The following is a 27,461-nucleotide window of genomic DNA, read 5'->3' as shown; positions in this document are numbered from 1 at the left end:
GCTTGCTGTTGAGGTGATCTGCTGCATAATAGAATTTAATTACTACAATTTAACTGTTCAGCTTTATTTTAATGAGCCTATTCCACTGTATATCAAACTCACTGCATCAATATTCCTAAGGTGCTTCCTGTGTTAGTCAACTGGGTTGTGATTAAATACATGGTTAGAGTTTGATCAGCCTGCTGACTAGTTAAACTGTTTATTCTAAAGATTAAACATGACTAAAGATGATTCAAACTTGGACCTTCTTGCTGTGAGGCAACAGCACTAACCACTACACTACCGTTTTCTCCATGCTCAATAAGTAACTGGACCGTTAGTCTGTAGTAATTCTTTCCCCTACTTTTTCATTAGACAGATCACACAACACTCAACTGTTCCTTTTCAAAATTCAACGCCCCCCACCCCCTACTTACTTATTTATTAATCAAAAAAGCTCGTTGGTCAGACATTTCTCTGCCTGTGTGCAATGGCTAATAAAGCTGTAAAAGTGGAAGAGATTGGCCCAGGCCACCTTACCCTATTGGTACCCTATTGCTTTCTGCACCTCCAATCCAGTGTCACTAACCTGATCCAGTGTTAAGTGCAGCTCAGGTTTCTCTTCATTGATGCATAAATCTTTCACCTTTTACTAAAGATTTCCGTGGAGAGGAACGTTAATGAGTTCAACTTATTTTTGCAGGCTTTACTCTGGCAGAGCTGAATATTTTTGGTGATCGAATGTTAGAAATATCGAGCTTTTTACATGGAAACACACCCCTACACACACACACACAAAACGATGTCTCTCTCCAAAAGGATTCAGCTGTAATTTTTGGAACAAGAGAACTGTTATAATACCATGTTGATGCATGGAACGGAAGGCGTAAGCTCCTATTCCAGCTCTCTACTCTAAAAAATACATTTAATACATTATCATCATTTAGACAACATATCAAACATTAAATTGGTACACCAAAAAAAAAAAGTTTTCCTGTGTTTTGGAAATAAGAGCACCATTCCTGGAGGTACTGCAATAGCAGGTTGATGTGTGGAGCAGAAGGAGCAAGCCCCTATTCCAGCTCCCTGTTCTAAACATCTGTTTAATATAACATCCTCATTTAGAGAACATATCAGGTATTAATCTGAGAAAAACAGATACTACACTTGATCTTAGCCAAAAGTGCTAAAGAGGTTAGCATGCTTTGAGTCTGGTGATACCAATACAGATTTTCTTTAGCTAAATGCGGCAGCTTCACACGTAATGTAAGGCAATCAACAGAATGATACTCTCACTGTAACACTAACAAATCAGTAAATTATTGATATTAACCATTATACAAGCTTGATCTACTGGTAACAATGAACCAAAAATATATGATGAGCGAGCAATGACTGTGAGTCTGGTAGCAGCTGCTGGATGTGAATTGCAGGTCAAAATATCCGCGCTGCTCCGTGATTGGTTGAACAGCATCACATGGTTATTACTGCTGCTGACTCGCGTGCAATGGTAAATACCCCAGTGTTTCTCACAGTGTTTCTCAGCACGGTTCACAAAGATGCCGGTGTCTTGAATTCAGGCTTAGGTTTGCTGCATGAGTTTTAATAAGTGATTACTGTGAAGTGATGAAGAAAACCAAATTTAAAAAGAAGAATGAATAATACAAACAAATAAGATGCCAGGGACATGTTTAACAGGCCCATCTAAAGTAAGTAGTTTGTTTCAGTAGGCCTATATGCGGCTTGTAAGGTTGGGTTTATCTTCTTTTTTAGTACAGATATGTAGCTATTACATTTTTCCTAACATTAAAACATTTAACAGAGCTCATGCCCAAATAAATTGTTAAAGATCTATATTTGGCTTGGGAGATCATTCTTACAAGCTTATAGGCCAATTGAAGATGCGTCTTGTGTCGATTGATAGACGCCGGTGTCTTTATAATAGCCATGTTTGCTTTCTTACATCCTCCTTGTCTTCCTAGAAGACACTGAAGTATTATTTAAATACCCTGGTGTTTCATGTAAATACCCTAGACATGTCTTATTTATTTACAGTGTAGCAGGAGACCGAGCCAAGAGATACTGAATATATATTTTATTGATCTATTGAACCCACCATTTCTTTATTTTAACTCATTATATCATTGATATTATATCAACTGGAATTATATAACTTTGGAAGTTGATCAGCCTTCAGTGGAACAAAACTGTGTGAAAGCTTTTGTACAGTGCAGTTGGATTTCCTGTCACTGTGGGCTGCAGAGCACAGTAGTATAGTGCAGAGTCTGATACAGCAGCAGAGGAGATGAGCAGATCCACTTGTTTCTTCTTTTCATCGACTTTAGCAGAGAGACGTGGTAAGTTAGAGTCACTTTGGAGTCCACTTGGTAAGATATACAGAAGGAAATCAGGTTTAGAGTTTGGATATTGTCTGTACCAGTGCAGGTTGGTCACTGTGCCACTGAATTTTTTGTAGCTGCAGGACAGAGTAACATCACTGCCTTCATCTATAACTGTATGAGTGAAATGTGGCTCGATTGAATCTGCCATGGAGTCACCTGTCATAGAGAAGAGAACATAATGTTTTTATACATTAAACAATTAAGCCAGAACTACATAAGTCAGACCCACATTCTGATTTTTCTTCCCACCACACAGATGAATAAATCACTAATTCAACACTGAATAGTTCTGCAATAACAAAAGGTCAAAGTTAACTCACCGAGTGAAAGCCACAGACACATGAATATAACAGTGAACATGATGAATGGCCTCAGCTGAGTGAAAGTATTCTTTCTGTACTATGATATGTTCACATCATAAAGGTTCATGAAGCTCCAGCCCACAGCACCACATGACAGTGTCACCATTGTTACTGACAGATTGTTGATTCTTACTGAAGCATCCTGGCTTTACATTCAGCCTCACATGGGGAACCTGTCTTCAACTCCTACTGTCAGCAGAATTCATGGAATTATGAAAAATCAATCACTCTATTCTGTAAAAATATAATCAAATAAATAAATAAATAAATGTTTAAATTTCCTGTTATATATGTTTTATAAGTAGTTTTACTGCATTCGGGGCTTTGGCCTTATCAGAAATTGCTGTAAATAAATGTCATGATAAAAAAAAAAAGTATAACAAGTTATTACTATTGTTATTATAATGTGATTGATTTATGGAATTTGTAATAACAAAACCTGTTATTTCACTGAGGTGAGGAACAAACCAGCTGCTGCTCTTGGTCATACTATGAAAGATTCCAGCAAGCCATGAGGTCTTAAGGAGAGCGAGAGAGACTGACTGGATGTTTTATTTCCTTTGTGTTTCTTATTTCCTCCCTGTAGCCTAGTGTGCTGCCTGGCCTACCTTTCTTTCTTTCTTTCTTTCTTTCTTTCTTTCTTTCTTTCTTTCTTTCTTTCTTTCTTTCAATTAATGAATTAATAAATATTAATTCATTCATTCATTTGCCTCATATATTTTAAATATGATTATTCTGCTTTATAAACCTGGAAACTAAAAAAAAATCTCTTGGTTGCTAGTTATCATTTTAACATGAAACTGTGGAAGCAAAATAGAACATTTACATTATCCAGTCACAAACACCACCAGCGCCACCATTACAAGTGAACCTGTCCAGAGCCCATTTTATTCACTGCAGCTGTAATGTGCTTGTCCATACTGGAGACAAATATATTACACATCACACATTATTAACAAACTGTATTTATAGCCCGACTGCAATTTCAATTTTCTTCATTAATTCAGAGAAACAAGTCATTTTGTTGATGATGAGTTGAGAATTATACTATTCAGCTCGATCAAATAATCAGAATCAAGACTAGAACACAACTGCAATAAGATCTCACATCTCTGGGGCAGCCACGGCCTAAAGGTTAGAGAAGGTCACCAATTTGATTCCCTGGACAAGCAGGAAAAATTGTAGGTGGGAAGCGTGAACGAACAGCACTTTCCCTTCCCTCTACATCCATGGCTGAAGTGCCCTTGAGCAAGGCACCGAACCCTCAGTTAATCCCTGGGCGCTGTAGCGCAGCTGCCCACTGCTATGGGTTAAATGCAGAGAAGAATTTCACTGTGCTTGAATGTATATATGACAAATAAAGGGCTCTTTTCTTTATCTGTACAATCTCTGTGTATTTTTTCAATGTATTACATATAAAAGTACTCTGTATGATTGAAGAGAGTGTATATTATTGTGAAAAGCAGTATTCATAATCAAAGAAGTCGAAATCTCTCAGGGACGTGAGCAGGGTCCTTGTGTTTGGGCCACAATAAGATAACTGACGATGCCATCTTGTGGAGAAAGAGAAAAGACTTTTACACATCAAGGATTTTTTTTTGTTTGGTTTTATTTTGTTTTCTTGAAATGAACAATGTCCCAGTTTACCCTGAAAAATGTGTTGCTGCGAAAATGAAATCATTTTTTTTAAATTCACAAATCATTACAGCAAATAGCTGAACTTGACAAAAAAAAACCCTGAACTCGTACAGATCCTCAGCTACATCACTCAAGTTCAGAATTGGTCTCAACCACACACCCTGTAGACCTTTCTGTAAAGCTTTCTATCCAATTGTTCATGGTGTGGTACACAACTGCACAGGATGCGCTCTGTTGATCCCATGAATGGAGTGAATGTACTAAGGGGACAGTCCCTCCTGGAAATTAAGACATTGCAGGGATTTACAGTATTTTGGCCCAGATGAGATCCTCAGTGATGTGCAACCCAAGACTCGTAGAATCCCATGATCACATGAGCAGACAAACATGAACCACTGTGGATCCTCCTGAGGTCAAAAATAAGACTGTGGCAGCGGGGGCGTGGGGGTCAGTCTGTGAATGGAGGGCAGAGTCAGGGAAGGTAAGTGGCAGAATCACTGCACCTGACATGAATTAACCTGTGTTTGTGTCTCCCCCAGTAAAAGGAGAGAGAGAGAGAGAGAGAGAGCAGAGAAAGGGAGCTCTCCCCAAACTGGACACTTGTGTGCGTGTGTGTGTGAGCGAGCGAAGTAAGCCGCTGAAAAGTGCAAAATAAAGTTTTTTGTAAGATCTTAGTTCTGGCCTGCCGTATAGTTGTGGAGTTGCTCAGAACTGTCCAGTTGTATACTAAGAATACCTCTCTGCACTTTGCCTCTCCCACCTGCATTCACTTGCCTGTAAAAGAAAGAAAGAATACCTCACTGCACTTTGCCTGTCCCGCCAGTGTTTGCTTGTTTGTAAAAGAAAGAAAGAAAGAGAACCTCACTGCACTTTGCCTCTCCCGCCTGTGTTTGCTTGCCTGTAAAAGAAACAAAGTGTACCTCGCTGCACTTTGCCTCTCCCACCTGTGTTCACTTGCCTGAAAAAGAAAGAAACAAAGGGTACCTCGCTGCACTTTGCCTCTCCTGCCCATGCTCACATGCTTGTAAAAGAAAGAAATTCCTCAGTGGTTAAAACAATATATATTTTTTTAAATGCCTTGAATTAAAGCCAAACAAAACCCGAAAAGTAAGCTCCTTTATCCTGATGTTATCTCTCCATACAAGTCGTTTGAGTGCTCACTCGTTCATATTTGTACCTGTATACTGTGTACAGATTTTATTTTAAAAGAAGAACGTTTCTGTGCACCTCCATCTTTCTCTCACCAAAATTCGCACTCTGAGGACAAATTGTGACGTCACAGATTCTAAGCTCAACATAAAAATCTGGAACATGCATAGCCGATTCCCTGCTGTTGAGACGAGTGAAGCCATCTGGCTGCCATCTTACCACTTACACTGCATGTATTTGGCTTCTGTGTTCAAGTTTCATGTCTGATCAAATTTGCCCCCAGAAAAGTATCTCCTGACATTTTTTTCCTTTCATTACCTCTTCTTATTTTCTCATCTTTACCCACATTCCTTACATATCTTTAGTGCTCCCATCACTGTTATTGGTTTTTTTTTTTTTTTCCTTTTCCAGTTCAGTCTCTGATCATTTTTTTTCTGAATGGGTCTTTTACTACTACAATTATACTACACTTGATCTTAGCCAAAAGTGCTAAAGAGGTTAGCATGCTTTGAGTCTGGTGATACCAATACAGATTTTCTTTAGCTAAATGCGGCAGCTTCACACGTAATGTAAGGCAATCAACAGAATGATACTCTCACTGTAACACTAACAAATCAGTAAATTATTGATATTAACCATTATACAAGCTTGATCTACTGGTAACAATGAACCAAAAATATATGATGAGCGAGCAATGACTGTGAGTCTGGTAGCAGCTGCTGGATGTGAATTGCAGGTCAAAATATCCGCGCTGCTCCGTGATTGGTTGAACAGCATCACATGGTTATTACTGCTGCTGACTCGCGTGCAATGGTAAATACCCCAGTGTTTCTCACAGTGTTTCTCAGCACGGTTCACAAAGATGCCGGTGTCTTGAATTCAGGCTTAGGTTTGCTGCATGAGTTTTAATAAGTGATTACTGTGAAGTGATGAAGAAAACCAAATTTAAAAAGAAGAATGAATAATACAAACAAATAAGATGCCAGGGACATGTTTAACAGGCCCATCTAAAGTAAGTAGTTTGTTTCAGTAGGCCTATATGCGGCTTGTAAGGTTGGGTTTATCTTCTTTTTTAGTACAGATATGTAGCTATTACATTTTTCCTAACATTAAAACATTTAACAGAGCTCATGCCCAAATAAATTGTTAAAGATCTATATTTGGCTTGGGAGATCATTCTTACAAGCTTATAGGCCAATTGAAGATGCGTCTTGTGTCGATTGATAGACGCCGGTGTCTTTATAATAGCCATGTTTGCTTTCTTACATCCTCCTTGTCTTCCTAGAAGACACTGAAGTATTATTTAAATACCCTGGTGTTTCATGTAAATACCCTAGACATGTCTTATTTATTTACAGTGTAGCAGGAGACCGAGCCAAGAGATACTGAATATATATTTTATTGATCTATTGAACCCACCATTTCTTTATTTTAACTCATTATATCATTGATATTATATCAACTGGAATTATATAACTTTGGAAGTTGATCAGCCTTCAGTGGAACAAAACTGTGTGAAAGCTTTTGTACAGTGCAGTTGGATTTCCTGTCACTGTGGGCTGCAGAGCACAGTAGTATAGTGCAGAGTCTGATACAGCAGCAGAGGAGATGAGCAGATCCACTTGTTTCTTCTTTTCATCGACTTTAGCAGAGAGACGTGGTAAGTTAGAGTCACTTTGGAGTCCACTTGGTAAGATATACAGAAGGAAATCAGGTTTAGAGTTTGGATATTGTCTGTACCAGTGCAGGTTGGTCACTGTGCCACTGAATTTTTTGTAGCTGCAGGACAGAGTAACATCACTGCCTTCATCTATAACTGTATGAGTGAAATGTGGCTCGATTGAATCTGCCATGGAGTCACCTGTCATAGAGAAGAGAACATAATGTTTTTATACATTAAACAATTAAGCCAGAACTACATAAGTCAGACCCACATTCTGATTTTTCTTCCCACCACACAGATGAATAAATCACTAATTCAACACTGAATAGTTCTGCAATAACAAAAGGTCAAAGTTAACTCACCGAGTGAAAGCCACAGACACATGAATATAACAGTGAACATGATGAATGGCCTCAGCTGAGTGAAAGTATTCTTTCTGTACTATGATATGTTCACATCATAAAGGTTCATGAAGCTCCAGCCCACAGCACCACATGACAGTGTCACCATTGTTACTGACAGATTGTTGATTCTTACTGAAGCATCCTGGCTTTACATTCAGCCTCACATGGGGAACCTGTCTTCAACTCCTACTGTCAGCAGAATTCATGGAATTATGAAAAATCAATCACTCTATTCTGTAAAAATATAATCAAATAAATAAATAAATAAATGTTTAAATTTCCTGTTATATATGTTTTATAAGTAGTTTTACTGCATTCGGGGCTTTGGCCTTATCAGAAATTGCTGTAAATAAATGTCATGATAAAAAAAAAAAGTATAACAAGTTATTACTATTGTTATTATAATGTGATTGATTTATGGAATTTGTAATAACAAAACCTGTTATTTCACTGAGGTGAGGAACAAACCAGCTGCTGCTCTTGGTCATACTATGAAAGATTCCAGCAAGCCATGAGGTCTTAAGGAGAGCGAGAGAGACTGACTGGATGTTTTATTTCCTTTGTGTTTCTTATTTCCTCCCTGTAGCCTAGTGTGCTGCCTGGCCTACCTTTCTTTCTTTCTTTCTTTCTTTCTTTCTTTCTTTCTTTCTTTCTTTCTTTCTTTCTTTCTTTCAATTAATGAATTAATAAATATTAATTCATTCATTCATTTGCCTCATATATTTTAAATATGATTATTCTGCTTTATAAACCTGGAAACTAAAAAAAAATCTCTTGGTTGCTAGTTATCATTTTAACATGAAACTGTGGAAGCAAAATAGAACATTTACATTATCCAGTCACAAACACCACCAGCGCCACCATTACAAGTGAACCTGTCCAGAGCCCATTTTATTCACTGCAGCTGTAATGTGCTTGTCCATACTGGAGACAAATATATTACACATCACACATTATTAACAAACTGTATTTATAGCCCGACTGCAATTTCAATTTTCTTCATTAATTCAGAGAAACAAGTCATTTTGTTGATGATGAGTTGAGAATTATACTATTCAGCTCGATCAAATAATCAGAATCAAGACTAGAACACAACTGCAATAAGATCTCACATCTCTGGGGCAGCCACGGCCTAAAGGTTAGAGAAGGTCACCAATTTGATTCCCTGGACAAGCAGGAAAAATTGTAGGTGGGAAGCGTGAACGAACAGCACTTTCCCTTCCCTCTACATCCATGGCTGAAGTGCCCTTGAGCAAGGCACCGAACCCTCAGTTAATCCCTGGGCGCTGTAGCGCAGCTGCCCACTGCTATGGGTTAAATGCAGAGAAGAATTTCACTGTGCTTGAATGTATATATGACAAATAAAGGGCTCTTTTCTTTATCTGTACAATCTCTGTGTATTTTTTCAATGTATTACATATAAAAGTACTCTGTATGATTGAAGAGAGTGTATATTATTGTGAAAAGCAGTATTCATAATCAAAGAAGTCGAAATCTCTCAGGGACGTGAGCAGGGTCCTTGTGTTTGGGCCACAATAAGATAACTGACGATGCCATCTTGTGGAGAAAGAGAAAAGACTTTTACACATCAAGGATTTTTTTTTGTTTGGTTTTATTTTGTTTTCTTGAAATGAACAATGTCCCAGTTTACCCTGAAAAATGTGTTGCTGCGAAAATGAAATCATTTTTTTTAAATTCACAAATCATTACAGCAAATAGCTGAACTTGACAAAAAAAAACCCTGAACTCGTACAGATCCTCAGCTACATCACTCAAGTTCAGAATTGGTCTCAACCACACACCCTGTAGACCTTTCTGTAAAGCTTTCTATCCAATTGTTCATGGTGTGGTACACAACTGCACAGGATGCGCTCTGTTGATCCCATGAATGGAGTGAATGTACTAAGGGGACAGTCCCTCCTGGAAATTAAGACATTGCAGGGATTTACAGTATTTTGGCCCAGATGAGATCCTCAGTGATGTGCAACCCAAGACTCGTAGAATCCCATGATCACATGAGCAGACAAACATGAACCACTGTGGATCCTCCTGAGGTCAAAAATAAGACTGTGGCAGCGGGGGCGTGGGGGTCAGTCTGTGAATGGAGGGCAGAGTCAGGGAAGGTAAGTGGCAGAATCACTGCACCTGACATGAATTAACCTGTGTTTGTGTCTCCCCCAGTAAAAGGAGAGAGAGAGAGAGAGAGAGCAGAGAAAGGGAGCTCTCCCCAAACTGGACACTTGTGTGCGTGTGTGTGTGAGCGAGCGAAGTAAGCCGCTGAAAAGTGCAAAATAAAGTTTTTTGTAAGATCTTAGTTCTGGCCTGCCGTATAGTTGTGGAGTTGCTCAGAACTGTCCAGTTGTATACTAAGAATACCTCTCTGCACTTTGCCTCTCCCACCTGCATTCACTTGCCTGTAAAAGAAAGAAAGAATACCTCACTGCACTTTGCCTGTCCCGCCAGTGTTTGCTTGTTTGTAAAAGAAAGAAAGAAAGAGAACCTCACTGCACTTTGCCTCTCCCGCCTGTGTTTGCTTGCCTGTAAAAGAAACAAAGTGTACCTCGCTGCACTTTGCCTCTCCCACCTGTGTTCACTTGCCTGAAAAAGAAAGAAACAAAGGGTACCTCGCTGCACTTTGCCTCTCCTGCCCATGCTCACATGCTTGTAAAAGAAAGAAATTCCTCAGTGGTTAAAACAATATATATTTTTTTAAATGCCTTGAATTAAAGCCAAACAAAACCCGAAAAGTAAGCTCCTTTATCCTGATGTTATCTCTCCATACAAGTCGTTTGAGTGCTCACTCGTTCATATTTGTACCTGTATACTGTGTACAGATTTTATTTTAAAAGAAGAACGTTTCTGTGCACCTCCATCTTTCTCTCACCAAAATTCGCACTCTGAGGACAAATTGTGACGTCACAGATTCTAAGCTCAACATAAAAATCTGGAACATGCATAGCCGATTCCCTGCTGTTGAGACGAGTGAAGCCATCTGGCTGCCATCTTACCACTTACACTGCATGTATTTGGCTTCTGTGTTCAAGTTTCATGTCTGATCAAATTTGCCCCCAGAAAAGTATCTCCTGACATTTTTTTCCTTTCATTACCTCTTCTTATTTTCTCATCTTTACCCACATTCCTTACATATCTTTAGTGCTCCCATCACTGTTATTGGTTTTTTTTTTTTTTTCCTTTTCCAGTTCAGTCTCTGATCATTTTTTTTCTGAATGGGTCTTTTACTACTACAATTATTTTTACAAAAATTATTTCAGTTTTTCTTTGTACAGGAAATAATATATCGGATGCCGATATTTTAAATTGCACTCAATTTAAACTAAAATCATGTTAAAATGGAAAATCATGCCCATTTTTTTCAGTTTGTGCAATTGGGCGTGACGTGTGTAGATGATCACCGTTGTCATTTGTGCTTCGCCTTAGGTAAATGAAAATAACTACTGACCCAACTAGAACAATAGCATCTCTTTTTATTTGCATCCCTCACTGCCATTTCTGCCTAAAGCTATGGTCCTTCTTTCATTTAGTCTAATGAGGCTAATTTACTCAGTTAATTCTTCTTTTTGAGTTTGACCTGTTGAGCCTGAGTTTTCACATTCAATATCAAATATGTCTAGACCTTGGTTTTGATCTAGTTTGGGACATTTCCATGGAAAATCTGACACGGTCACAGTGTTCATCCCAGATATCACTGTCAGATTTTCAACAAAAACAGACAAGACGTGGAGAAAGATTTTCTGTTTTTTTTTTTACTTTTGCTCATGCAAACCATCATAAAATGCTGTAGGTGGGTCCACGCAAATGGCACTGCGCACACACGTGTAAAAATGATCACACACTATCAATACTCACATGTGAAATGTCCATCCACAACCTTTGACTTGACAGTTTGTACAGTTCACTGCTGCACATGCAGGCATTTTTCTTGGAATTTTTTTCTCACCAATTACATCAATACTTTGTCCAGTTTTGTGTAGCTTCCTAGGCAGAGATATGACCGTTCCACTCCGATGTGAGTGGTAATATGGCAGCCAAATGGCTTCACTCTGACGAGCCTATGAGCTCTCCAGATTTTTATGTAGAGCTCAGTGCTCCAAACATGATTTACCGAGGCTAGTGGAGCTCGTGGACACACTGCTTCTAAATTGTTGTAAACAACCCTAAAGATGCTGAGTGTCAAGCATTTGGGTGTAAAATAAACCCGATCACTGATCATTTTAAGTGACATGCTTTTGTTTGCTTTGATTCACAGAGAAAAGAGATCTTTTTAGATGGCAAGAATCACACTGCTATGATAACAGGATTATTTACTAGTATCGGTGTCAGTACTGCACATGCGTTATCTAGGAGAGTAAGATTTAAGAAGAAGCCTTTATTTGTTACCCGTACACTCAAGCACAGACTGAAGCACACAGTGAAATTTCTCCTCTGCATTTAACCCATCTGAAGCACTGAACACACACAAGTGAGCAATGAGCACACACACACACACACACACACATACCCACAGCAGTGGCAGCTATGCTACAGCGCCCAGGGAGCAGTTGGGGGTTCGGGGCTGTGCTCAGGGGCCCCTCAGCCCATGGCTCCAATATACCTAACCACGTCTTTGAACTGTGGGGGAAACCAGAGAAAACCCACACAGACACAAGGAGAACATGCAAACTCCACACAGAAAGGCCCGTCAGCCGCTGGGCTTGAACCCACGACCTTCTTGCTGTGAGGAGACAGTGCGAGCCACTACACCACTGTGCAGCCCTAAACCTCAGAAAAGTGAAGTCTATTGATTGGTGGATTTTGTTGCCAGGAAAAATCATCTGGCTACAGAAAATTTCTGATTAGATTTTTAATCAAATCAGATTAGAAGCCTTTATTCCTTCATCTGAAGCAACGAACAAACAAACAATGTTTTTACTGCTTCAGATGAAGGAATTTCTAATGCTAAACATCTTATCAGAAATGTTCTGTAAGCAGATGATTTATTATATCTGGTTTATTTAATATTCCTCCTCCGAGTAACTATTTGACTTGCAGTAAACTATCAGACTTTTCTCACAAACTAATGGCCCTTTTCCACTACCCTTTTTCAGCTCACTTCAGCTCGCTTCAGCTCACTTCAGCCCGACACGGCTCGCGTTTCGACTACCAAAAAACAGCACGACTCGGCTCGCTTCAGCCCTGCTTAGCCCCTAAAACTCGCACGGTTTTGGAGTGGGGCTGAAGCGAGCCAAACCGTGCCGAGTGAGGCTGGGGGCGTGAGCAGACACTCCCCTGTGCACTGATTGGTGAGGAGGAGTGTCCTCACATGCCCACACACGCCCCGCGAGCACGCTGGGATCTGTAAACACCGCAAACCCGGAAGGAGAAGAATTACGAATTATGAGAATTTCTGAAGCCTTATGCGCCTCGCCCCATCTATACGCTCTTGCCAGTATCTGCTGGCGTTGTCGGTGACAACAAGCCACAGCACCAAGACCAGCATCACTAACGACTCCATGTCCTCCATGTTTATTGTTTACTATTCGGGTCGTGAGACTACCGCTTAAAAGATCACTGATGTCACTGTTTGCGCTGCTTAATGACATCATGTGACATCCACCCACTTTCGCTAACTCCACCCAGTGTGTCCACCCACTTCCAGCCAGCATGGTTCAGTGCGGTTGTAGTCAAAATGCAACTCCAACAGCCCCACTCAGCTCGACTCAGCACGGCACGGCTCAGCCGCGTTTGTAGTGGAAAAGCAGCATATCACACACAAGTTAGAGAGACTATTATATTCCTTACACCATTAGCCGAATGGCAATAAGGAACAGGTCGCTTTGAGCAAAAACCCTCTGAACGCTGTTAACTATATTCCTGAGAGCGTTTCCGCCTGTTCACTGCTATTTTTGACCCTTTTTGTAATAATGAGGTGTCTAAAGCACTTGTTGTTGCAGTGAAAAGGAAAACTGAGAGTTCATTGCTGCTGGTGCGGGAATAAACCCAGTGGTGCTGCAGGAATAACCGCTGTGTCAGAGTCGCTGCTGGGATCCTGATCTTGCCGCTTCTACAAATAAGCGTTTTGTGGGGATTTCCAAACATTTAAACACAAACACCTTTCAATTTCCGCGAGGTGGGTGGGGACTTCATGAATATTCATGAGGAAAGTGCCGCCTGGTTGGCCGGTCAAGTCTTTCTGTTCCACCGCGTTGCTTTATGAGGAAGCGGTTTTGTTTGGTTCGGAACCCATCAGTCCGAGTCCAATAATTATTCTACCATCAGGAAAAGCAGCACAGAATTTACTGCGATTGGTTTCAAATGCATTTTATTGTGGTTCGTGGATTATTATCCGTAAATAAAGTTGGACTTTTCTTGAAAAGGAGTGAAATAAAATATTTGTACAAAACACAGGTTTATGGCCCAAACCAGCATTATGTAATAATTCATTCACTGTGTTTTGATCCAATCCTATAATTAGCCTCTGATCAGGAAAAGCAGCACAAAATTTACTGCGATTGGTTTCAAATGATTATACTTTCATTTTCAGTCAGACTTCAGATGAGCATTTTATAGAGCATTCACATGGTACAAAGTTATACCGGTGTAGCCCCTGAAAGCTGCTTAAACCGGTGCAAATCTAACCCTGCTTGGGAGGTGGTTTAAGAAATTTACTCTGGAGTAAATGCTAGTTTGCGGGGCAGCACCGATATAAAATGGGATGTCTGAACGCTAAAGGGGTAGACTCGCTACGCATGAGGAGAGTTGATTACATACGGGCATTGCATAATTTGCATCCTGGTATTTTGCGCTTCCAAAATGGCGAATATCAACAACAACAGAACTGTGTGTGTCTTCATCCACGTTGTTTTCCCGGCGCTTGGTGATGCCATGACAACCGGGAAAAGGAAGTACATTTTCACGCATGCACATATTTAATTTCCGCATTATTACTATCGTATAGCACGGTCGCAAAAACTGCCGTGTGAATGCAAGTGGGGCTGCACCGGTGCTAACACGCTTCTCTCTAGTAAGCAGGTTTGTGACGTGTGAATGCTCCACAAAATTTACACCGGTGTAAGATATATCACAACAAAATACATCGGTGCAGCATCGATGCAAATATGTGCCGTGTGAACACCCCTTCTGATGGATTTATTTGTGAATATGTAGTTTTCACATTTTTATAACAGGCTTATTAAATAAATATACAGCAATAATGTTCCAACAAATATTTAAATGAGTCTGAGTTTTGACTTTGACAGAGTTACTAACACACCAATGATCATTGCATCATACAAAATAAATAAATAAACACACACATAAACGTGGGTGAGGTGGCCGAGAGGTTAAGGCGATGGACTGCTAATCCATTGTGCTCTGCATGCGTGGGTTCGAATCCCACCCTCGTCGCATGGCTGTTGTTTTGGGCGGCACGGTGGTGTCATGGTTGTCTCACAGCAAGAAGGTTCCGGGTCGAACCCAGCGGCTGGCGAGGGCCTTTCTGTGTGGAGTTTGCATGTTTTCCCTGTGTCTGCATGGGTTTCCTCTGGGTGCTTCGGTTTCCCCCACAATCCAAAGACATGCAGTTAGGTTGACGTGGGGCGGCCTTGGGCTGAGGTGCCCTTGAGCAAGGTACTGAACCCCTGACTGCTCACTGGGTGTGTGCGCGCGTGTGTTCACTGCTTCAGATGGGTTAAATGCAGAGGATGAATTTCACTGTGCTTGAAATGTGCATGTAATGAATAAAGGTTTAAGTAAATAAATATTAACATAGAGCAGGGGTTCTCAACCTTTTGCAACCTGGGCCCCACCAAAGCTGGTTCATTGCAGTTGGGGGCCCCTCTTCTCGCCCCGCCCCCATCCCCCCCCCAAACACACTCACCCGCAGTGACGCCACCCAACCTACAGCACCTTATATCGACCGATAGATAGATAGATAGATAGATAGATAGCCCTGGGCTAGATTATTATTATTATTATTATTATTATTATTATTAGTAGTAGTAGTAGTAGTAGTAGTAGCAGTAGTAGCATTATCCATTCCATAGAAATACATAGGCCTATTATCATTATTAGGCTATTGTTATAATTGGCAGTAGCACCACATTTCTAATCTGCTTTCGGGCATTATTATAATTATAATTATTATAATTATTATTATTATTATTATGGCCTATTATCATTACTAAGCTGTTGGCAGTAGTACAAGACTTATGTTCTTTCAGGCATTATTATTATTATTAGGCCTATTATTATTATTAATATTATTATTATTATTGCTGTTGTTGGTTGTTGATATTATTATTATTACTATTATTATTATTATTATTATTATTATTATTATTATTATGCTATTATTATTAATAGGCATCATCATCATTATTATTATTATTATTATTAGTGTTTTTATTAGGTATTTTATTAGGCTTATCATTAGCTGGCTATTGATATCATTGGGAATTGGGACCAGGCGTGAATTTAGGTTTTACTTTTTACTGTGCCTTTGTGATCTGCATTTGCGTTAATGCGAGACCTGAGCCTGCTTTGCCTTACAAAGATCCTCGATTCTTGGCGAAATGTTTGACAAGCACAGTCTCAAGTCATCCTCAATTTGCGCACGATTGCGATATTTCGTTTTGAGCGCAGTCATTTTTGAAAATCCTGCCTCACACAAGTAGGTCGATGCGAATGGGATGAGCAGTTTCAAGGCTACGTCACACAGTTGCGGGTACTCCTGCATCAATGCTGCCCAGAATGTCGAAAGAGGGCATGAGGTGAAGACTGCCTTAAGTCTACTGTCACTCTTCAGCTCAATAAGCTGTTCCTGCATGTCAACTGGAAGTTCGTCAGCAGTACACACAAATGGATCTCGAACCCACGCAAAAGAGCGATAATCCTCTGTGAAGTATGCCGCAAACTGTTTTCTCATTACCGACAGGTGCTCTGACGCTGCTTGAAAGACAGATGAGAAATCGTGGGAAGTGCCTGCATTACTGATAAAGTCTGCAAGGCTTGGGAACATATCACAGTTCCCCCGACTGATGCGGCCACACACACAAGATTTTATGATAGATTGATGATAGATTTTATAATAGTATTGATTTGTATGTAATAGTCCAATGTCCTGCATTTTGACATGGGTAAATGTGTTGCATCTGCTTAGCTACTATAGCCTGTTAGCCCCAGATTTTTTTTTCCTCCATACATGAAGCCTACTCGCGACCCCCCTGGAGTACCTCCGCGCCCCACCAGGGGGGCGCGCCCCCCCGGTTGAGAACCACTGACATAGAGTATATAAAATGCAATTTTAACAAACAAAGGTTTAGGAAAAATGTAAACACCTGTAACTGAATTCATGACACTTTTTCTCGTTATCTGTCCAAAGATCTGAACTATTAATTCAGATTTATTCCCTTTGCAGACTTTTTAATTCAAATCAATGTCTTTAAGTGTCAGATAGAAACACATCCTGGCTGATCGCTTCATCAGGGGGAAATGGGGGAACTGTCCTTAAACTGCTCACACACACAAAATACATTATGATTTAATGCTGTGACAAAATACAGACAGACAATAATCAGCAATTATTCGTCGATAGTGATGGCCGTCTGAAGCTGAGGCTCCGAAGCACGTGCTGAGTATATGGGGGCGTGGCAGATGAAGCCACGCCTCAAGGCGTGGCTTGTTCGGAAGAAAACCACGTGAGGGAACCACGTGAGGCTGGGGAGGGAATTTCTAAGAAAAGGAATCACCTCAATCCAAACACAGTCAGTGCGTTTACATGCACATAGAGAGAATCGAATTTCTGCCATTGCTCGACTGAAATCGAAGTTCAAAATGCCATGTATACACCTTAATTCGGCTGAAATTGAACTGAACTTGATTTCTCGTAATCGAGCTACACGACCTAGATTATGCGATTTCTGCCGAGCTACTTAGTGCATGTAAACCCTCTTGAGCTACGTATTCGAGCTACTTACTTCAGCACTGCCCCTTCCGGAAGTGACGAGTGACGAGACCACAAGCGGGAAACACAACAGCCTCGGTTGGCATGACAACGGCATGAATCTTTTCTTTTTGTGGCATTGTTTGCACTGTTAAAATTTAGCTCACTTACTGTATCACCAAATACATCTGTACAGCTGTTGCATAGCTGTGAATTGTGTACATAAACAAGCCATTGTATTTTTGTGTGTGTGTGTGTGTGTGTGTGTGTGTATATATATATATATATATATATATATATATATATATAGATGTCCAACATCTGAAGAATGTCAATAAAAACAAAACAATTGAACTTTTTGTGTGTTTATTAAGACATAAGTTAAATTGTAAGCAAAAAATGGACTTTAGAAAAATATTTTTTGTAAGCAAAAAAAAAAAAATTTGTAAGCAAAAAATGGACTTTTGAAAAATATACAATTGTGCAAAATAAGTTGTCTTACAAAACAGTGGTCTGCACAGGACAGTTTGTAGCCATACAGTCTGTTAGAGCAAGCCTAACAGCTTGAACACAGAACTTGTGAACACAGAACTGCCAGTGTTGCCAGATTGGGCGGTTTTAAGTGCATTTTGGCGGATTTGAACATGTTTTGGGCTGGAAAACGTCAGCAGTATCTGGCAACACTGCTGATAACTTTGTTTATACTCTTGAATAGCTCTTCTTCATGACGACAACCGGAAGTGTACCAACACGATGGGGCATGTAGCGCCACCTGTGGCTCGGGTGCACAATGTACCTCACACAATAGCTCGATTAACTTGTGTGCATGTAGGATTGGATTTCTCTGGCACCCCTGCTGGGACCCTTAGCTCGATTACCGACAGTAGCTCGATTTGGATGTGCATGTAAACGCACTGAGTGAAAAAAAAAATCTGTTCCTCAACAAAAATCAATAAAGGTTCCCCTAAAACAGGGGTTCTCAACCTTTTGCAACCTGGGCCCCACCAAAGCTGGTTCATTGCAGTTGGGGGCCCCTCTTCTCGCCCCGCCCCCATTCCCCCCAAACACACTCACCCGCAGTGACGCCACCCAACCTACAGCACCTTATATCGACCGATAGATAGATAGATAGATAGATAGATAGATAGATAGATAGATAGATAGATAGATAGATAGATAGCCCTGGGCTAGATTATTATTATTATTAGTAGTAGTAGTAGTAGTAGTAGTAGTAGTAGTAGTAGCAGTAGTAGCATTATCCATTCCATAGAAATACATAGGCCTATTATCATTATTAGGCTATTGTTATAATTGGCAGTAGCACCACATTTCTAATCTGCTTTCGGGCATTATTATAATTATAATTATTATAATTATTATTATTATTATTATTATTATGGCCTATTATCATTACTAAGCTGTTGGCAGTAGTACAAGACTTATGTTCTTTCAGGCATTATTATTATTATTAGGCCTATTATTATTATTAATATTATTATTATTATTGCTGTTGTTGGTTGTTGATATTATTATTATTATTATTATTATTATTATTATTATTATGCTATTATTATTAATAGGCATCATCATCATTATTATTATTATTATTATTATTATTATTATTATTATTATTATTAGTGTTTTTATTAGGTATTTTATTAGGCTTATCATTAGCTGGCTATTGATATCATTGGGAATTGGGACCAGGCGTGAATTTAGGTTTTACTTTTTACTGTGCCTTTGTGATCTGCATTTGCGTTAATGCGAGACCTGAGCCTGCTTTGCCTTACAAAGATCCTCGATTCTTGGCGAAATGTTTGACAAGCACAGTCTCAAGTCATCCTCAATTTGCGCACGATTGCGATATTTCGTTTTGAGCGCAGTCATTTTTGAAAATCCTGCCTCACACAAGTAGGTCGATGCGAATGGGATGAGCAGTTTCAAGGCTACGTCACACAGTTGCGGGTACTCCTGCATCAATGCTGCCCAGAATGTCGAAAGAGGGCATGAGGTGAAGACTGCCTTAAGTCTACTGTCACTCTTCAGCTCAATAAGCTGTTCCTGCATGTCAACTGGAAGTTCGTCAGCAGTACACACAAATGGATCTCGAACCCACGCAAAAGAGCGATAATCCTCTGTGAAGTATGCCGCAAACTGTTTTCTCATTACCGACAGGTGCTCTGACGCTGCTTGAAAGACAGATGAGAAATCGTGGGAAGTGCCTGCATTACTGATAAAGTCTGCAAGGCTTGGGAACATATCACAGTTCCCCCGACTGATGCGGCCACACACACAAGATTTTATGATAGATTGATGATAGATTTTATAATAGTATTGATTTGTATGTAATAGTCCAATGTCCTGCATTTTGACATGGGTAAATGTGTTGCATCTGCTTAGCTACTATAGCCTGTTAGCCCCAGATTTTTTTTTCCTCCATACATGAAGCCTACTCGCGACCCCCCTGGAGTACCTCCGCGCCCCACCAGGGGGGCGCGCCCCCCCGGTTGAGAACAACTGCCCTAAAAGTTACTACGTGCACTGCTGCAGTAGCACTCACAGTCCCATCACACAAGCACTGAACACATAGCTTACTCCCTTTATGTTTATGTACACCTTTTTATTGTGTAGACAAAATTATACTGATCATTAATCCATAGAAAGACACAAAGTGTGTGTGTGTGTGTGTGTGTGTGTGTGTGTGTGTGTGTGTGTAAGAGAGAGACAGAGGGTCAACACCAAATAACATACAGGCAAACAAGTAAAACAAACAAGCAAAAAAAATCTGATAAGTTATTTTAAAATGGAACATTGTGCAAATTACTGTACATGCAAAGAATAATATAAAGTGGCAGAACATTGACGTGAGGTAGAAATTAAACATGCTGTACATTTCTCTTAGCAGTAGGTCGCTAGTGAAGTCTGCTGAATGAGAGTCTGAGTAATGAACCTTTTAGTGAATCACAACCGAGGCCTTGTTTATCATGGGTCATGTGGTTTTCTGCTCAACGATACAAAGCCTCAAAGCGGAGCTTCATCTGCCCCCTTATTCTTGATATGCGCTTCGAAGTCTCATTTGGCCATCACGATCTTTAAACAGTGATATCAATTAAAACTATGGTCAGACAAGAAAAGACTAAAATGGCCATTATGAGTCTTGAAAGTATTTGTGTGTGTGTGTGTGTGTTTTGAATGTATTATGAAGCCATTGACAACAATAACAAAAATCTCCGAAATCATTGTACTGAGCAACCAAAAAGTGTGATCCTGAGTGTGAAGATAGAGCTGGAGCAGGAGACCGAGCCAAGACACTTCATCTCATCTCATTATTTATAGCCGCTTTATCCTGTTCTACAGGGTCACAGGCAAGCTGGAGCCTATCCCAGCTGACTACGGGCGAAAGGCGGGGTACACCCTGGACAAGTCGCCAGGTCATCACAGGGCTGACACATAGACACAGACAACCATTCACACTCACATTCACACCTACGGTCAATTTAGAGTCACCAGTTAACCTAACCTGCATGTCTTTGGACTGTGGGGGAAACCGGAGCACCCGGAGGAAACCCACGCGGACACGGGGAGAACATGCAAACTCCACACAGAAAGGCCCTCGCCGGCTATGGGGCTCAAACACGGACCTTCTTGCTGGGAGGCGACAGCGCTAACCACTACACCGCTGTGCCACCCCGAGCCAAGACACACTGAATATATATTTTATTGACTGATCTAACCCCCCATTTATTTATTTTAACTCATTATATCATTGATATTATATCATCTGGAATTATGTAACTTTGACAAGTGATCAGCCTTCAGTATAACATAACTGTGTGAAAGTTTTTGTACAGTGCAGTTGGATTTCCTGTCACTGTGGGCTGCAGAGCACAGTAGTATAGTGCAGAGTCTGATACAGCAGCAGAGGAGATGAGCAGATCCACTTGGTTATTCTTTTCATCAACTTTAGCAGAGAGACGTGGTGGGATTGAGTCACTTTTATATCCACTTTGTGATATATAAAGAAGGAAGTCAGGTTTAGATTTTGGATATTGTCTGTACCAGTGCAGGTAGTTTCCTGGACCACTCGATTTGTAGCTGCAGGACAGAGTTACATCACTGCCTTCATCTATAATTGTATGAGTGAAAAGTGGCTTGATTGAAGCTGCCATGGAGTCACCTGTCATAGAGAAGAGAACATGCACATTCTCATTTTTCTTCCCACCACACAGATGAATAAATCACTAATTCAACACTTAATATTTCTGCAAGAACAAAAATTCAAAGTTAACTCACCGAGTGAAAGCCACAGACACATGAATATAACAGTGAACATGATGAATGGTCTCAGCTGAGTGAAAGTATTCTTTCTGTACTATGATATGTTCACATCATAAAGGTTCATGAAGCTCCAGCCCACAGCACCACATGACAGTGTCACCATTGTTACTGACAGATTGTTGATTCTTACTGAAGCATCCTGGCTTTACATTCAGCCTCACATGGGGAACCTGTCTTCAACTCCGACTGTCAGCAGAATTCATATAATTATGAAAAATCAGTTATTCTGGTCTGTAAAAATATAATCGAATAAATAAATCATTAAATCTTTAAATTTCATGTTGCATTTGCTTTTAAAAGTGGTTTTGCTGCATTAGGGACTTTGGTCTTATCAGAAATTGCTGTGAATGAGTCATGATAAATAATTTAGTATAAAAGCTATTATTACTATTATTATAACGCAATTGATTTATTGACTTTGTAATAATGAAGCCTGTTATTTCACTGAGGTGGGGAACAAACCAGCTGCTGCTCTTGGTAATATTATGATAGATGCTACCAAGCCATTAGCTTATAATCAAAGACTCGAATTTAGCTTTTCCCTGCTATTAAAAAACACAACCTACATAGTTACTGTTATTACATTACTGCACTGACGGTTAATGGAAAAATAGTGAATTAAAGATTATTAAACTCACCTGGCACTGATGCTGCATGAAAAACTCACGAGTCTCTCGACAATCTGGTTTTCCCAGGGGCATCAGAAGCATTTTTAATGTGGGGGGGACACACTGGCGGGGGGTCCTCCGCCAGAAAATTTTTAATTAATTAGATGCCATTTCCTGCATTCTGGTGTATTTTTAACAGGTTGTTAAACACCTAATTTTACCTACAAAAGTCATTTAATTCAATGACTATTTTAGAGACTCAACAATAAGTCCTCATTCAACTCGTCCATATATTCATCAGCCTGTTTTTAAACCCACCGCTACGCCTAAGATAATGAGATGAATGTGACACAATTTATCCAACAATGACTTTATGGGTGCATTTTACTTTTTATTTTGTGTTTTCTATTTAGTTTTAGATGTAACACAACATGCCACTGGGCCAGTGACACTCAACTGTATGTTTAAAAATAAGAATATTCATAATCTCACACAATGAACAGGCATGACATGGCATCATGCAAACTTCATAACACAAAATCACACTGTGTCAAGCAACGGTGACACATAAAAAATAACTTCACACAATGAACAGGTGCAGTTTTGTCAACCTACATGCAATGGTGGTACTACAGTAGCATTTACAGATTAGTATAACAAATAGATTTATAGATATAACTCCTTCTTACATTGGTGCCACCACAATTTCTACCACTTCATAACTTTTATCCCCCTTTCCTTCACAATCCACCTGGAATAACATCCATCTCTCTCCATTGCTTTCCTTTCTACTATTCCTTCCCCATACACTGATTTCCCATCTTTCTTTCCAGAAAACTGGCAAAGACCAGACAAAACAAGGAATCAATAAATATCATCAGAGCAGACTTGATCTCATTCTTGGCATTACAGTAAGGCAGGCCTACTGGGTTTGAATGAAATGATAGCTAACGTTAAGCTAGCTGATACATCTCCTAACATTGACTAGCCAGCTAACTGCACTAACATTTCCACTGGGACAAAAAAACCCTGTCCTGTGGGGAAATTTTGACTGACTTTCCGCTTCTTTGTAAAGAATTTCCTTATGTCCATTGTGTCTGGGGAGGAGCAAATACTGCAAACAATTCATCATCAACCAAGAATACCCCATTAGGCTAAGCTTATTTCATTGTTTAGTTGAATATTAATTTAACGTGGCCTAGGGTTGATTTTGAGGGCACAGAACAGAAGAATAAGGTTTTAGCAAAAGCTAGACATTGTGAGGTTGCAATGGGGATGACGTCACCTCCTCCACTCTCGAGCAGCTGCACCAACATTTCTGTGCTCGCGCTGAGATTCACTTCACTCGCGCGCGGTGAGCTGTTGTAGGGAGCGCCCGGAAACCCCGGAGTGGATTTTCAGTGCTCTGTGTTTTCTCTTATCGATCAAGTGGAATGGATTCTTTCACGAAGCAATAGAAACGGCGCTGGGTGAACTCATATTTTATGTTAAATGTTAAATGTGGGGGGTCCAAACGAAGAATTATGAAATGTGAGGGGGACACGCCCCCTTCACATTCAATGGTGGCGACGCCCATGGGTTTTCCAGTTGCACTCAGTACAGACAGTGTTGTATTGCTCCGCTTATTTTAACAGGCCATTGTTAGGGAAATAGTCTTCTTCCGCCGGTGGAAGAAGTCCCTTCTTGTTTACTGCAAAATGTGTATATTTTGGATAGAATTCGAAATATGACTTATCTGCAATGTATTCCCATTCTTCAATGTTGCCTTAAAGACACTGCAAACAGTTGTTTTTTTTTTTTTCTGTAGCGCCCATCCCCCATTCCTGCCTTATTTTTCCTCTCCTTTTTTCCAAATGATGACTTACAAACCCAAGTTCAATCAAATCTGACAAATCTGCGAAATTCTCAAATAGTCAACACAATGGATAGCAATAAGTTTGACTTTCTAAAACTCATAAATGTAACCCCCAGGGGGAGTACCAACCAGTACAGTTTACTATTAAATCTTAACGTTAACCAAACCCACAAGCAGGGGATCCCAATGAAGGGAACAATAAAGGAGAGAGAGAGACTGGAGTATTAAAATAAACAATTTATTTTTTCAATAAAAATATAAATAAAACACACACACACATTCAGTCCTTGGGCTACACACCTTGAGGGCAACAACAGTCAGAATGGACAGATCTTAATGTTTCAAACAGTTCAGCAGACAAGAAAACAATACAAAAATGCACAAATCACTGACTGTGGTTACACTGCATGCCAATGGCCACACAAAGAAAAAGGAAAATAAATTTAAACAAACCAGTGAAGCAACGAAAACACAAAGTGGCCAAAACCAAAAATTGTTACCCTTCAACACTAACCCAAATGACCCACAACTTACACACCGCACACACATACACACACCATACACACAAGCATGCAAACACCCAGCCCACCGGTAGCGACTACCAAATACACACCGTGAGCCGACCTCTCACACGGACACACGGACACATGCACACACTTTAAACTAAAAATGGGGCACAGGAAAAACAGTGGCTGGGGTGGCGTAGAGTGCTCCACCTGCAAGGAAACATGGTTATAATATACCAAAATCAGGTTCACACGGCTGTCATTTTACATACTTTGGTCACAGAGGCAGTCTGAACGGGGTAAGATGTTAAAACCTACACTACCTGTATGAATGTCAGCCACAACGTAGAATCAGGGGTTAGTCGGTCGCCTTCACAGCAAAGCTGATGCACTAGGTTTTGCGGTCCTCAGCCAATCACCAATGTTCACGCTACAATAAATTCATGCCGCATGAATGTAATGTATATAAACGCTCGACGCGTTAAAAAGAAAGAAAACCGGCACTTACGTTCTCTGGACACAGGCAGAGCACAACACGCCACAGGATTACGGCAGCACGAAGGATTACAGCAAATCACTAACGTGGATTTCTCTCCAAAGAGATGCAAAACACGAGGCCAGTGAGCAAGAGGCCAGCTCATAAGGAGGCAAACCGACCAAACAGAGATGGGGCACCACGACAGGCAGGCAAGGCAAACAAACCAGACAGAGGTGAAGCACGACGACAGGCAGACAAAGCCCCAAAAACACGAGTGGGAAACGCTGCTACTCTTAAGGTGTCATGCCAATTGCCAGGGCACCTGATCTTAATTTCAACCACGTCCACTACGCTACACCACACCCATTAAAGGCACCTACTGCCAATCGAGCAACCCCTTGCCCATGTTACATAAAGTTGAGTTCAAAATCCAAAAATTGTCAGAGCTCTTTGTGTTAAAGAGAGGTAGTAAGTGGACATAACTAAATGAGGCTGCAATTTTTTTTTACAGTGTACGGTTATTCTGCAGTGCCAAATACATTACTGTTTCTGAAATGTGATCAGGAAATTTTACTGGATCACAGCAGATATATACTGGGGCATGTGCCCCAGTAAAATGGGTCTGGCGACGCCGATGGACAACTCATAAATTCAAGCAACAGGTTAAACGCAAGCTTGACCCTTCCTGTGCGGTGAGCTCTTTGGGATGGCACTTCTGACTTTTGTTTCCAGATTGTAGGAACTGCTCCACGTACCAGACATCAATCAAATCCTTCTATGTGAATCTGCCTCACAAATTTATTTTTTGCAAAATGTATGGAGCAGACACCAAACTGTCCTGTCAGCTTGAAGTTACCTCTCTTTGTTGGTACAAATCAAACCCATTCATTCTGCAAGTGTCCTGCTGACTTTGGGCTACAATGGATCAAAATTCTGCTTTTTTTCATCAGCTACACTTGAACAACACACCTCTTAAGTGTCAAAGGCTTAGATGAACACACCCCACAGTGCCGAAACCTGGGATTGAACCAGGGACCTTTAGATCTTCAGTCTAATGCTCTCCCTACTGAGCTATTTCAGCAAGATCATGCCACCATATGAGCAGTCACATCACCGATATAAACATTAGTAGTTGCTAAATCCAATCGGTAAGGTCACATGGTGTTCCTTTTTAACCAAAATCTAATGAAATATAAAGTGTTTAAAATAATAGATAGTATCATCTGGAAGCATTACATATGTAATGTGGTAATTGATTAATGAAACTCTTATGTTGTTGGAAATTTGTTTTATTCCAAGCATGTTTTTAATTAAATGAACAAACGTTCACACTAAAGAATGAGCAAATAATAAGCTAAATAATGAGGTAAATGTGTTCTCTGTGCTCGCTCATTTCACTGTTACCCCCCAATCATGCAGTCTTGATTATTTCAACTGTTATCCACAGTGTCAAGTGGATAATGAGCTCCCTTATAAGTGCACACATGCACACAGAGAGAGAGAGGTTTTGATCTGTGTGTAGTGTATAAAATAGATTGTGAAATAAAAAACTGAATAAAGAATAGGGAGATTTTGATTATATGATCAAAATCTTTGTCTCTCACACACACACACAATGTTAGATGTGCAGGAGAGATGGCATGAGGTCGTTGCAGTGCAGGTCGAGGACAAAGCTGCACACTGGTGTCGGCTCTACTCTCCCGTTTGCTGCCCTGTGTTTGGTCTGTCTGGGGTCCTGGAGGCGGTGATGTGACCCATCGGTGGTTGCTGTGTCTGTATCGGGCCCCTGCCTGCTACGCCGGTGGCTGGTGGGATGATGGGGTTTTTGCACTATCTTTTACTGTTCTTTTGTATTGTGATTGTTGTGTTGGTATTGTGTAGGTTTTGTCATTGCTCTTTTCTTTCTATTGTCCGTGTTGTTCTAATTTTTGTATCCCCTTGTTTCTTCTGCAGTCCTGTGGGAATTTTTTTTTAAACTTTTTTGCATGTCACTTAGTTCTGTGTGTGTCCCATATGTATTTTTCAAAGTTTTGGTGTCTCCGGTATTGTTCTGCAGTGTAGAAAATACTGTAGTAATAGAAAAAAAAACTGATACAAATCACTGATACTGTATAAATCACTTAAGGATTTAATTTGCAC

The 27,461-nt window shown here is 40.2% G+C and overlaps 4 non-coding genes and 3 gene segments (V, D, J or C); 2 read left to right on the top strand and 5 right to left on the bottom strand.

Annotated features, from left to right (window-relative positions):
• Positions 1 to 586: 586 nt before the first annotated feature.
• LOC132895618 (U5 spliceosomal RNA) lies at positions 587 to 701 on the top strand. Its single transcript, XR_009655790.1, has one exon. It is a non-coding gene; the product is annotated as a U5 spliceosomal RNA (small nuclear RNA).
• A 284-nt stretch (positions 702 to 985) lies between these two features.
• Positions 986 to 1,178, bottom strand: LOC132897443 (U2 spliceosomal RNA). The gene has a single exon (XR_009656319.1). It is a non-coding gene; the product is annotated as a U2 spliceosomal RNA (small nuclear RNA).
• Positions 1,179 to 2,238: 1,060 nt separating this feature from the next.
• On the bottom strand, positions 2,239 to 2,767 carry LOC132886996 (T cell receptor alpha variable 12-3-like; the record flags this gene model as incomplete). The annotated part of the segment is given in 2 exon segments: positions 2,239 to 2,537; positions 2,702 to 2,767. Coding segments are annotated over 2 exon segments (339 nt in total), but the record flags the coding sequence as incomplete, so codon positions are not given.
• A 4,325-nt stretch (positions 2,768 to 7,092) lies between these two features.
• LOC132886988 (T cell receptor alpha variable 12-3-like) lies at positions 7,093 to 7,621 on the bottom strand (the record flags this gene model as incomplete). The annotated part of the segment is given in 2 exon segments: positions 7,093 to 7,391; positions 7,556 to 7,621. Coding segments are annotated over 2 exon segments (339 nt in total), but the record flags the coding sequence as incomplete, so codon positions are not given.
• A 5,947-nt stretch (positions 7,622 to 13,568) lies between these two features.
• On the bottom strand, positions 13,569 to 21,870 carry LOC132884222 (T cell receptor alpha variable 12-3-like). The segment is given in 3 exon segments: positions 13,569 to 13,658; positions 21,425 to 21,714; positions 21,831 to 21,870. Coding segments are annotated over 3 exon segments (420 nt in total).
• Positions 14,920 to 15,001, top strand: trnas-gcu (transfer RNA serine (anticodon GCU)). The gene has a single exon. It is a non-coding gene; the product is annotated as a tRNA-Ser (tRNA).
• Positions 21,871 to 26,330: 4,460 nt separating the features above from the next.
• Positions 26,331 to 26,403, bottom strand: trnaf-gaa (transfer RNA phenylalanine (anticodon GAA)). The gene has a single exon. It is a non-coding gene; the product is annotated as a tRNA-Phe (tRNA).
• Positions 26,404 to 27,461: the final 1,058 nt, after the last annotated feature.

The sequence above is a fragment of the Neoarius graeffei genome, chromosome 1 (assembly GCF_027579695.1).
Source record: "Neoarius graeffei isolate fNeoGra1 chromosome 1, fNeoGra1.pri, whole genome shotgun sequence".
NCBI classification, from domain to species: domain Eukaryota; kingdom Metazoa; phylum Chordata; class Actinopteri; order Siluriformes; family Ariidae; genus Neoarius; species Neoarius graeffei.
The sequence above is the reverse complement of the archived record's forward strand: the minus strand, read 5'-3'. Positions and strand labels throughout refer to the sequence as shown.